This window comes from Xenopus laevis, chromosome 8L, assembly GCF_017654675.1.
Source record: "Xenopus laevis strain J_2021 chromosome 8L, Xenopus_laevis_v10.1, whole genome shotgun sequence".
In the NCBI taxonomy this organism is placed as follows: Eukaryota; Metazoa; Chordata; class Amphibia; order Anura; family Pipidae; genus Xenopus; species Xenopus laevis.
The window spans coordinates 132,860,758-132,873,144 of NC_054385.1; the positions used below are offsets into that span (position 1 = coordinate 132,860,758).

Here is a 12,387-nt window from a genome sequence, read left to right on the forward strand (position 1 = left end):
TACTGTATTAGTCCTACCACCCCTGCTGGGTGTCTGTTCCCTGTATCTATCCCCCTTTCTGTAAAGTATCACTCCCTTATGTTCCCTTTCACTCTCCCTCCTATTCCTTTACTGTATTAGTCCTACCACCCCTGCTGGGAGTCTGTTCCCTGTATCTATCCCCCTTTCTGTAAAGTATCACTTCCTTATGTTCCCTTTCACTCTCCCTCCTATTCCTTTACTGTATTAGTCCTACCACCCTGCTGGGAGTCTGTTCCCTGTATCTATCCCCCTTTCTGTAAAGTATCACTTACTTATGTTCCCTTTCACTCTCCCTCCTATTCCTTTACTGTATTAGTCCTACCACCCCTGCTGGGAGTCTGTTCCCTGTATCTATCCCCATTTCCGTTTCCATAATTAGACAGCAGGTGCAGGTGACACAAGATACAAACTAAATACATTTTTATTAACTCTTTCCAGCCGAACTAATAACAATATAAAGTCATTGTCAGTATAAATATTATAGAATAAGAGTCTCTGAATATCAGGGAGTATCAGGCGAGGATCCTGGGGAATGAAAGAGGCAGTGAGTAGAGGTGCTGAGTGTGAGTGCTGGTTGCTCAGCTGCCGCCTCACATATACCTGGACATCAGGGAATGTACATTCTGCCTGGCTCATTAGAGTCTATGTAAGATTCACGCTGCAGACTGCACTGGTTCTGTGCGGCCATGAAGACTGCCTATGAACTGTGGCAGTGAAATTGGGCAGATTTAAAGGGGTGAGGCGGCAGCCATTAATCCCATGATTATTTCTCCGAATGTATAGAGTAAAGCAAATGAATGATAAATAAGTATAGTGTGGGTACATTAATTCCCATAATCACCTGTAGAGGTGCTGCCTCCTTCCCGGCCAATCAGCAATGAATTTAAATGCATCCCGTACGAGTGAAGAGAATCCAGTGCAGTCTGCAGCATGCATCTAAATGAATTGCTCCATAGCCAATGAATTAACGAGGTGACACCCCTACTCATGAAGCTCCTCCTCCTGCGCCTCACTTGCCGCTGTCTGTAGTTCTTCACATCTCGTCCGCCCGTGCGGTTTTTGACACGTCATTGGCGGGGGGCTCCCCTTTGGGCGCAAAAATGGCGGCATCCAGTTCAGCAAGAACCTGTTCACCTGGAGCGGCTCCTGCTCGGTTACTTTCTGGGGCGGTTTCTTCTGGATTGGGATTGGCCGGGGGAACGGTATGGTGGTCGCTCTCTTGCGGCTGATTAACGTGGGGCGGGGTGTCGGGCGTCGGGGGCTCGGTGGCCTCAGTAAATCCTCCTTTGTTCAGAATGTTACGGGATATGACTGCGGAAAGGGACAACCAATCAGAACCCACGGAGTATCCCATTAAAGGGGTGGTTCACCTTTAAGTTAACTTTAATCCAAGCAACTTTTCCATTGGTCTTCATTATTCATTTTTTAGAGTTTTTGAATTATTTGAAATCTTTTTCTGACGCTTTCCAGTTTTCAAATGGGGGGGGGGTCACTGACCCCATCTAAAATCAAAGGCTATAAATGTATTGTTATTGCTACTTTTTTTTCTCTATTATCCAGACCCTCTCCTATTCATATTCCAGTCTCTTATTAAAATCAGTGCAGGGTTGCTGGGGGAGTTTGGACCCTAGCAACCAGACGGCTGAAATGACAAACTGGAGAGCTGCTGAATAAAAAACTAAATAACTCAAAAACCACAAGTAATGAAAAATGAAAACCATTGGAAATTGTCTCTGAATATCCCTCTCTACATCTTACTAAAAGATAATTTAAAGGTAAAAAACCCCTTTAATGTCCAATATTCATCTGCACCCTAACTGGCCCCCAAGGTTCCGTCTGAAAAGCACCTTCAGCGACCCCGGGATCCAGACCAGGGCGGACTGATATCAGCTATGGCGCTAAGTAATGCTCCTTTACCTTTAAATAAACCTTTATTATGTCATAGATATTATGTAATAGATAGACCTATTCTAAGCAGCTTTTCAATTGGTCTTCTTTATAGATTCAGCATGGTTATCAAGTTATTAGCCTTCTTACTTTGCAGCTGTGAATGCTGTGTAGTTGTCCAGGGTCAGTGACCCTTATAACCAAACAAAAGTAGAACTCATGAACCCAGTACTTGGCTATGATACCCCACTCCCAGCTCCTGGCCAAGCTATGGGGCCCTCCAGTATCTTACCTCCAGTGGGCCGGTAACTGTCTTCTGGGCTTGCGGAGGGCCCGGAGCGAAAAGGGCTGTAACTGGGGAAGACCAACAACGCCAGAGAGAAGAGAAGGATCTGCAAGAGAGCGTCAGCTCTGTGACAAGCACAAGTGCTAAGGGGCAGCCTGTAAAATGCAATGTGATAGGCTGCGTGGGAAGGGGGCGTGGCATTGTTACCGCGTGAGACGTACCAGGACACAAGTGCTTGTCTGCGCCGCTTTGTTAGACGTTTGTTTGATGAGGGTCTGGAGCTTGCGGAGCTGAGTGATCAGAGATCTGCGGGGGAGTGAGAGTTATAGTAACGATCAGTAATTACACTGCAGACTCTACAGCCTTCTAAGCAGCCATGCAATGGGGTTGTTCACCTTCAAATTAACTATTAGTATGATGTAGAGAGGGATATTCGGAGATCATTTGCAATTGGTTTTCATTTTTTATTACTTGTGGTTTTTGAGTTATTTAGCTTTTTATTCAGCAGCTCTCCAGTTTATAATTTCAGCCATCTGGTTGCTAGGGTCCACATTCCCTTAGCAACCATGCATTGATTTGAATAAGAGACTGGAATATGAACAGGAGAGGCCTGAATAGGAAGAGAAGGAATAAAAAGTAACAATAACAATAGATTTGTAGCCTTACAGAGCATTTGTTTTTCAGATCAGGTCAGTGACCCCCTTTTGAAAAACGGACACAGTCAGAAGAAGTCGGCAAATCATTCAAAAACTATAAAAAATGATGAAGACCAATTGAAAGGTTGCTAGAATTGCCCATTCTATAACATACTAAAAGTAAACAGGTAGGGATGCACCAAATCCACTATTTTGGATTCGGCCGACCCAGAATCCTTCGTGAAAGATTTGGAAGAATAACGAACCGCATCCTAATTTGCATATGCAAATTAGGGGTGGGAAGGGGAAAACATTTTTTACTTCCTTGTTTTGTGACAAAAAAGTCACGCAATTTCCCTCTCTGTCCTTAATTTGCATATGCAAATTAGGATTTGGATTTGGTTTGCCCGGGCAGAAGGATTCGGCCGAATCCCCAACCGAATCCTGGATTTGGTGTATCCCTATTAACAGGTGAAGCTCCACTTTAAGTTAACTTTTAGTATGTTAATGGCCAAATCTAAGCAACTTTTCAATTAGTCTTCATTGTTTTATTTGTTATAGTTTTTTCATTATTTTCCTTTTTCTTCTGACTCTTTCCAGCTTTCAAATGGGGGTCACTGACCCCATCTAAAAAACAAATGCTCTGTAAGGCTACAAATGTATTGTTATTGCTACTTTTTATTGCTCATCTTTCTATTCAGGCCTCTCCTATTCATATTCCAGTCTCTTATTCAAATCAATGCATGGTTGCTAGGGGAATTTGGACCCTAGTAACCAGATGGCTGAAACTGCAAACTGGAGAGCTGCTGAATAAAAAGCTAAATGGCACCCCTGGCCCACTGCTGTTAGTCGTCCCTGTTCCCTCCCCTTGGTAGGGATTGGTGCATGGAAAATGTAAAAAATTATTTTTTTTACCAGTGTTTTTGAAGCAATGAGGGTGTGGTTGGGCAAATGCCGCCCTCTAAAATCCTGCCGCCCTAGGCCTGGGCCTTTCCACAAATCTGGGCCTGGAAATAACTCAAGAACCACAAATAATAAAAAATGAAAACCAATTGCAAATTGTCTCAGAATATCCCTCTGTACATCCTACTAACAGTTAATTTAAAGGTACCACCCCCGTCCCATGGTCTCTCCTCAGTTCCCCCATCCTCACATTCTAGACTCTAGACTGTGCCCCCATCTACTTACATGTTGTGTTTCTCCAACTCCACCACCTTCTTGTGCAGCTGCTGATTGTGAGCCGAGCAGGCGGCCACCCTGGAAGCAGAGATTTGAGTCATTAGTCGCACCCAAAAACAATCTGTAATGTTGTACAAGAGGGTCACTGGTTTTGGGAATAAATCCCATACGGGGTGGCTCCTGGTAGTCATGTGATTGAGGAGTCGCAATTGTACCTGAAAGAGGTATTTATGTCTCCCTTTTGTGTTCTCTGGTTCTGACTCTTGAAACAATGTAGCACAGGGGTCCCCAACCACCGGGCCACGGACAGTCCTGAACTGAGCCGCCGAACAATTAACGTGGCGCACCAAATTGGACACCGACCCCTTCGACCCCCTCCATGACCCCTCCGACCCCCTCCCGACTTGGCTCTTTTTTGGTCCCGGGAAAGAAAGGGTTTGGGGAACCCTGACGCAAAATGTCCGATGTTACGAAAAGTAAAATAAAAAAGACCAACTGCAATTATGTTAGGTTCGGCAGAGACATTTCCCAGACCTGCTTTCCAGTCCATCGATATACTCCTTCTTGCGCCTCCGGCTGTCCTGTGCCGACTGCTTGTTCCGTATCTTTCTCCTCACCTTCTTCAGGATTCGTTCCTCAGCCTAGGCCACAGTGGGAGGGGCACATTAGATAAATAAGAAGCCCCGCCCCTAGCATGTCTTTCCAACCTGCACCCAACACTTTTAAAACCCATGCCCACCACCCACCTTCAGTGGCATCAGAAATGGGTGGCTTATAGTTGGAGAGCTGAAAGGACCACCCAAGGCGCATAGCGCTGCTCTATAGGCCCCTCCCACGACTCCTCCCTCAACTACTTACCTTGGTAAGAGGCAGGTTATTGGGCAGTGCCACCCCTTCCTGGGACAGGAGCCTCTTTTCCTCCTCGGTCAGGTGGAGCTCTGGGTACTGCAGACATAAATACCATTATTGAACCCGGGGTCAGGATTAGGCAAGATTTAGGGGGAAAAAACAGGCAACAACCAGGAAACAAATGCTTACGAAGGCGTCCACGGCAATCAGATCCGATGGGGTCACTCTGATGGGCAGCGGGGTGGATTTACTCACAGGGGACAGGTCATTCACTATACAACTATCAGGGATCAGCAGGGGGGCAGAATTCCAGTCCTCGGCTGTGGAACAGACACAAAAGGGCAATTTGCAGGAAATCCAATGAGATTAGAAGAAAGAAGGCAGGTACATTGGATAGTTTTAAGAAAGGGCCAGATGCCTTTTTAGCATGTAAGTAAATACAAGGCTTAGGCTGCTGATATTAATAATCAGGACTGGTCTGACTGCTGTTTTGGGGTTTTGGGGTGAGGAAAGAATTGTTTCAACTTCTAAGGCAAACTAGAGACAGATGATAAACTAGAATCCTTGTAGAAATTAAAGGGATACTGTCATGGGACATTTTTTTTATTTTTCAAAACATATTAGTTAATGTTATTGCTACAGCAGAATTCTCCATTTCTCATAAGAGCAAACAGATTTTTTTATATTTAATTTTGAAATGTGACATAGAGCTAGACATATTGTCAGTTTCCCAGCTGCCCCCAGTCATGTGACTTGTGCTCTGATAAACTTCAGTCACTCTTTACTGCTGTACTGCAAGTTGGAGTGATATCACCCCCCTCCCTTTCCCCCAGCAGCTAGGGATGCACCAAATCCACTATTTTGGATGCCGAACCAAATCCTGGATTTAGTGCATTCCTACTAACAGCAGAACAATGGGAAGGTAACCAGATAGCAGCTCCCTAACACAAGATAACAGCTGCCTGGTAGATCTAAGAACAGCACTCAATAGTAAAATCCAGGTCCCACTGAGACACATTCAGTTACATTGAGTAGTAGAAACAACAACCTGCCAGAAAGCAGTTCCATCCTAAAGTGCTGGCTCTTTCTGAAATCACATGACCAGGCAAAATGAGCTGAGATGCACCTACACACCAATATTACAACTAAATACACTTGCTGGTTCAGGAATGACATTTTATATTGTACAGTCAATTATTTGCAGTGTAAACAGTGTCATTTAGAAATAAAAACTACATCATAAAAATCATGACAGAATCCCTTTAAATGTTGAACATGGTATATTTCCCCTTTAATTTCCCACAGTACCTAGCTGTATTGATATGACGCTGCTCATGTCATTCTGTAACTTCCTTTCTTCCAAGGAACCAATGTCATAAACCAGTTCATACACAGGGGTGGGCTGGGGCAGTGGGGGGCTGCTCTCACTCTGCATGGGGGTGTCTGGCCGAGGGTCGTCTGAGAATCCACTGTCGCTCTCTGGAGATTCAGCAGCAGCAGCTCCACTGCTATAAACCTCATTGGGGTTAATCATCATCTGTAGGAATTCATCTGTGTCTTCCCTCTCGCTCAGGCCCTGAAACCCCAAAAATACCAAGAACGAACCATCAACAAATTGTATTATGTGTATTATAAGGGATAATGTACCCCCTACTGTAAATGATAAGGATATTAGAAGTCACTGAGGGGTTGTTCTGTGACCATATAAAGGCACAAGGCTGCAGGCTGAGTTATACAGGGAACTCTGAGTATCACTCATGTATTATAAGGGATAATGTACCCCCTACTGTAAATGATAAGGATATTAGAAGTCACTGAGGGGTTGTTCTGTGACCATATAAAGGCACAAGGCTGCAGGTTGAGTTATACAGGGAACTCTGAGAATCACTCATGTATTATAAGGGATAATGTACCCCCTACTGTAAATGATAAGGATATTAGAAGTCACTGAGGGGTTGTTCTGTGACCATATAAAGACACAAGGCTGCAGGCTGAGTTATACAGGGAACTCTGAGTATCACTCATGTATTATAAGGGATAATGTACCCCCTACTGTAAATGATAAGGATATTAGAAGTCACTGAGGGGTTGTTCTGTGACCATATAAAGGCACAAGGTACAGGCTGAGTTATACAGAGAACTCTGAGTATCACTCATGTATTATAAGGGATAATGTACCCCCTACTGTAAATGATAAGGATATTAGAAGTCACTGAGGGGTTGTTCTGTGACCATATAAAGACACAAGGCTGCAGGCTGAGTTATACAGGGAATTCTGAGTATCACTCATGTATTATAAGGGATAATGTACCCCCTACTGTAAATGATAAGGATATTAGAAGTCACTGAGGGGTTGTTCTGTTACAAGGTTGTGGGACCCAGAGTTACTTCTAATATCCTTATATTTTACAATAGGGCTTATAATAACTTGTGATATAATTCTAATATGCTTTATATTTCTTTAGAGGCCACAGTAGCTCAGTGGGGGATATGAATAAAAGTAAGTAAATATACAATTCTGATATGAGTTCATTGGCCTCAAGTAGAAGTTCCTGGACCCCCAGCAATCACAGTACGAGTCTGTGGTTTAATTAAAGCTTCCAACTTGGCACCTCCAGACTGGAGCTTATTGGTCCAAGCATGGGACAAGCCGACAGTTGCAGAGGATCGGGCCTATCAGAAGAGGCCGTATCAGTCTATGGATCAGGTCTTTTCCCAACAAGCCCCAATTCTGTTGTGATCATTGGAGGTGAGACTGGTCTGTGCTCCTGATCTCTGGATATCTGTAGGCATAACGTTTATTGCTTTCTCTTGCACCCAGATCTGCCTGTCTGTTCCAAACTGCCAGTTTTGTACCTGTTGAGTGAATAATAGAGAAACTTACCATGGGGCCCCCTACTGGCCATTCCTCATACATCTTCTCTGCTGGGAACTGGAGCTCAGATAGTGGAAAGTTGCCATGGCCGGGCCCCGCAAACCCCTCCGAGTGGAACAGCTCGTCTGTTTGCTCAAACAGGGACCCCAGCAACATGTCAGGCCTGGCAGAGTCCATTTTCCATGGATGGAGGGGAGGATTGTCTGTAATCAGCCCCAAACTGAATAGGCATAAAATAAACAGAACTTACAATACTGGTAATGTCTCCGTATTGTATCAGATGATAATTTGCTCATTCAGAGACCTCAAGGCCTGTCCTTTTGTACTCAAAGAAGATTTACCCTGCTCTCCTTCACAATGTAAGTTGTTTGCCCAACCAAAAGATGTTATTTAGGACAAGGGGGGCAGTCAGTAGTGACGTCTCAATCTTTACACTTCCTTATACCCCCCATCCCTAAATCTGCATTATTTACATACAGTGTCCATGTACCCCTCCCTTTCCTCTTACCCACACTCATTCTTATTAGCTCATAACAAGGTTACAGATATATAGAAACATTGGGGTGTCACCCTACTATAGTTCCAGGGGTACCCAGGGTACAAATAAGCACTCACCCCAAATCTCCCCCTAACTGGCCTTCAGACTGGGCCCCCTTAGCTCATAACAAGGTTACAGATATATAGAAACATTGGGGTGTCACCCTACTATAGTTCCAGGGGTACCCAGGGTACAAATAAGCACTCACCCCAAATCTCCCCCTAACTGGCCTTCAGACTGGGCCCCCTTAGCTCATAACAAGGTTACAGATATATAGAAACATTGGGGTGTCACCCTACTATAGTTCCAGGGGTACCCAGGGTACAAATAAGCACTCACCCCAAATCTCCCCCTAACTGACCTTCAGACTGGGCCCCCTTAGCTCATAACAAGGTTACAGATATATAGAAACATTGGGGTAACAGTCACCCTGCTATAGTTCCAGGGGTACCCAGGGTACAAATAAGCACTCACCCCAAATCTCCCCCTAACTGACCTTCAGACTGGGCCCCCTTAGCTCATAACAAGGTTACAGATATATAGAAACATTGGGGTGTCACCCTGCTATAGTTCCAGGGGTACCCAGGGCACAAATAAACATTCACCCCAAATCTCCCCCTAACTGACCTTCAGACTGGGCCCCCTTAGCTCATAACAAGGTTACAGATATATAGAAACATTGGGGTGTCACCCTGCTATAGTTCCAGGGGTACCCAGGGTACAAATAAACACTCACCCCAAATCTCCCCCTAACTGACCTTCAGACTGGGCCCCCTTAGCTCATAACGATGTTACAGATATATAGAAACATTGGGGTAACAGTCACCCTGCTATAGTTCCAGGGGTACCCAGGGCACAAATAAGCACTCACCCCAAATCTCCCCCTAACTGGCCTTCAGACTGGACCCCCTTAGCTCATAACAAGGTTACAGATATATAGAAACATTGGGGTGTCACCCTGCTATAGTTCCAGGGGTACCCAGGGTACAAATAAACACTCACCCCAAATCTCCCCCTAACTGACCTTCAGACTGGGCCCCCTTAGCTCATAACAAGGTTACAGATATATAGAAACATTGGGGTGTCACCCTGCTATAGTTCCAGGGTACCCAGGGTACAAATAAACACTCACCCCAAATCTCCCCCTAACTGACCTTCAGACTGGGCCCCCTTAGCTCATAACGAGGTTACAGATATATAGAAACATTGGGGTAACAGTCACCCTGCTATAGTTCCAGGGGTACCCAGGGTACAAATAAGCACTCACCCCAAATCTCCCCCTAACTGACCTTCAGACTGGGCCCCCTTAGCTCATAACAAGGTTACAGATATATAGAAACATTGGGGTGTCACCCTGCTATAGTTCCAGGGGTACCCAGGGTACAAATAAGCACTCACCCCAAATCTCCCCCTAACTGGCCTTCAGACTGGGCCCCCTTAGCTCATAACAAGGTTACAGATATATAGAAACATTGGGGGTGTCACCCTGCTATAGTTCCAGGGGTACCCAGGGTACAAATAAGCACTCACCCCAAATCTCCCCCTAACTGACCTTCAGACTGGGCCCCCTTAGCTCATAACAAGGATACAGATATATAGAAACATTGGGTAACAGTCACCCTGCTATAGTTCCAGGGGTACCCAGGGTACAAATAAACACTCACCCCAAATCTCCCCCTAACTGACCTTCAGACTGGGCCCCCTTAGCTCATAACGAGGTTACAGATATATAGAAACATTGGGGTAACAGTCACCCTGCTATAGTTCCAGGGGTACCCAGGGTACAAATAAGCACTCACCCCAAATCTCCCCCTAACTGACCTTCAGACTGGGCCCCCCTTAGCTCATAACAAGGTTACAGATATATAGAAACATTGGGGTGTCACCCTGCTATAGTTCCAGGGGTACCCAGGGTACAAATAAGCACTCACCCCAAATCTCCCCCTAACTGGCCTTCAGACTGGGCCCCCTTAGCTCATAACAAGGTTACAGATATATAGAAACATTGGGGTGTCACCCTGCTATAGTTCCAGGGGTACCCAGGGTACAAATAAGCACTCACCCCAAATCTCCCCCTAACTGACCTTCAGACTGGGCCCCCTTAGCTCATAACAAGGATACAGATATATAGAAACATTGGGTAACAGTCACCCTGCTATAGTTCCAGGGGTACCCAGGGTACAAATAAACACTCACCCCAAATCTCCCCCTAACTGACCTTCAGACTGGGCCCCCTTAGCTCATAACAAGGTTACAGTCTCCCCACCCCCAGTTCAGGACCCTTGGGTTAAATGCAGAGAGGAGCAGGAGTCCCTTACCGAGTGTCAGCGAGTGAGCCGAGAGAGACAGCAGCAGTAGATGAGATCTATGTGTTCCAGGATCTAGACATCCTGGATTAAAGGGCCAAATACCCGGCCCTCTCTCTGCTCAGCAGGGGAACATGGTTGTTGTTTGGCCAGTCCCGCGGGTGTGTCCCTCCCCTGTGTCTCTCCCCGTTGCACCTGTCACACAGGTTGGCTGGGAGTTGCTAATGTCCCCGTGAGACAGGTGAGGGAGTTGCATAGGTGTGTCTGTCTCACTGAATACCTGAATAGAGAACCGACACTGTACCCCGGAAATCTACACCTGGGCTGGGAATAGCAGGGCCTGGGAAGGGATTCTGGGAGCTGTAGTTAAACAGAAAGTCCAAGCTTTGTCCATTAGCAATAGATTCAGACCTGTATTAGAAAGCAATGTAAATAAGCCCAGTACATGTTATTTAACAGTAGGTGTGACATTAAAGGGGAAGTTCACCGTGACCCTAACTTTTAGTGCCTTATAGAGGGATCTATTCAGAGCAGCTTGCAATTGGTCTTTGTTGTTTTGTAAATAATCAGCCTTACTATCTTGCAGCCGAAAATGAGTATCTAGTTGTCAGGGTCGCTGACCCCAGCAACCAAACCTGCTGCAAAGGCTTTATAGTTCTTCTCGTTACTATTGCTGATCCTTCTCCTGCTAAAAGAGTCAGTGTATTGAGTCGGCAGAGCTGTGCAGTTCAGCTTTTCTTTCCTCAGCGTAAACTTGCGTCTAGAAGTGAATGGCGCACAAACGCTCGTGTAAACAAGCTCTTAAAGAGACAGCTGACAATAAATAATAAATAAGTAGGCTGTCTCTTTGCACTGCAATTAATGGGACTTTTGGAACTGCCCAGCTCTTATCTGGGTGGGTAAGAAAACATGGCTGTTTCACAAGCCCCCCTGCAAGCTGCTAGTTTAAAGGGGAACTAAACATAAACTGGAATTTTTAGGGACCCCTGCTTCCTCCCCCGACTTTATACTGGATTGTTAATATGCAAGCACGTGTAGTGAAATGGCTAATTCTAAGCAACTTTCCCATTGGTCATCATTATTTCTTTTAAATATTTGCTTTCTTCTTCTGACTCTTGGGGGGGGGTCACTGACCCCATCTAAAAAAAACAAACAAATGCTCTGTAAGGCTACACATGTATTCTTATTGCTACGTTTTATTACTCACCTTTCTATTCAGTCTCTTATTCAAATCAGTGCATGGTTGCTAGGGGAATTTGGTCCATAGCAACCAAATGACTGAAATTACAATCTGGAGAGCTGCTGAATAAAAAGCTAAATACCGGTAAGTCAAAAACCACAAATAATAAAAAATGAAGACCAATTGCAAATTGTCTCAGAATATCCCTCTCTACCGGACAAACTTTAACTGGGCTGAGTGTGAATTTGACGTGACGCCTGAAGTGAAGTGGTGCGCGCAGCTGACGCCTCCCCCAGGTCCTAGAGGAAAACGAGGCCTTTACACCGGTCCCTGGGGGAAAAAAGGTTGGAGACATGATTCATTTAAAGGTGTACAAGCCCCTACAGGCCGGGCAGGAGGGCTGCTGTATGTTTAATGGACAGGTAACGTTCTTGTGTGAGCTGAGAGCCTTTGGGAAAGTCTGTGGTACTTACTACTCATATGGCGACACGCTGGCTCTGCAGGGGAAACACATAGAACTACATTCAGTGAGAGGGAAATGGAGGCAGCATTAGAGTGGGATCCCTGTATTTTGTCACCAATGGTTTGACCCAGGAAGTTATATAAGGGGATGTGACACATGACTAGGCCA

The 12,387-nt window shown here is 45.3% G+C and overlaps 1 protein-coding gene across 1 annotated transcript; it reads right to left on the reverse strand.

Annotated features, from left to right (window-relative positions):
* Window positions 1-424: 424 nt before the first annotated feature.
* creb3l4.L (cAMP responsive element binding protein 3-like 4 L homeolog) lies at window positions 425-10,862 on the reverse strand. Its single transcript, XM_018231728.2, has 10 exons — window positions 10,589-10,862; window positions 7,742-7,952; window positions 6,166-6,433; window positions 5,047-5,177; window positions 4,867-4,953; window positions 4,543-4,649; window positions 4,018-4,086; window positions 2,416-2,500; window positions 2,201-2,300; window positions 425-1,332 (listed from the first exon to the last, which is right to left on the reverse strand). The coding sequence occupies exons 2-10, from the start codon at window positions 7,907-7,909 to the stop codon at window positions 1,055-1,057; spliced, it is 1,293 nt and encodes a 430-aa protein (XP_018087217.1). The 5' UTR covers window positions 7,910-7,952; window positions 10,589-10,862; the 3' UTR covers window positions 425-1,054.
* Window positions 10,863-12,387: the final 1,525 nt, after the last annotated feature.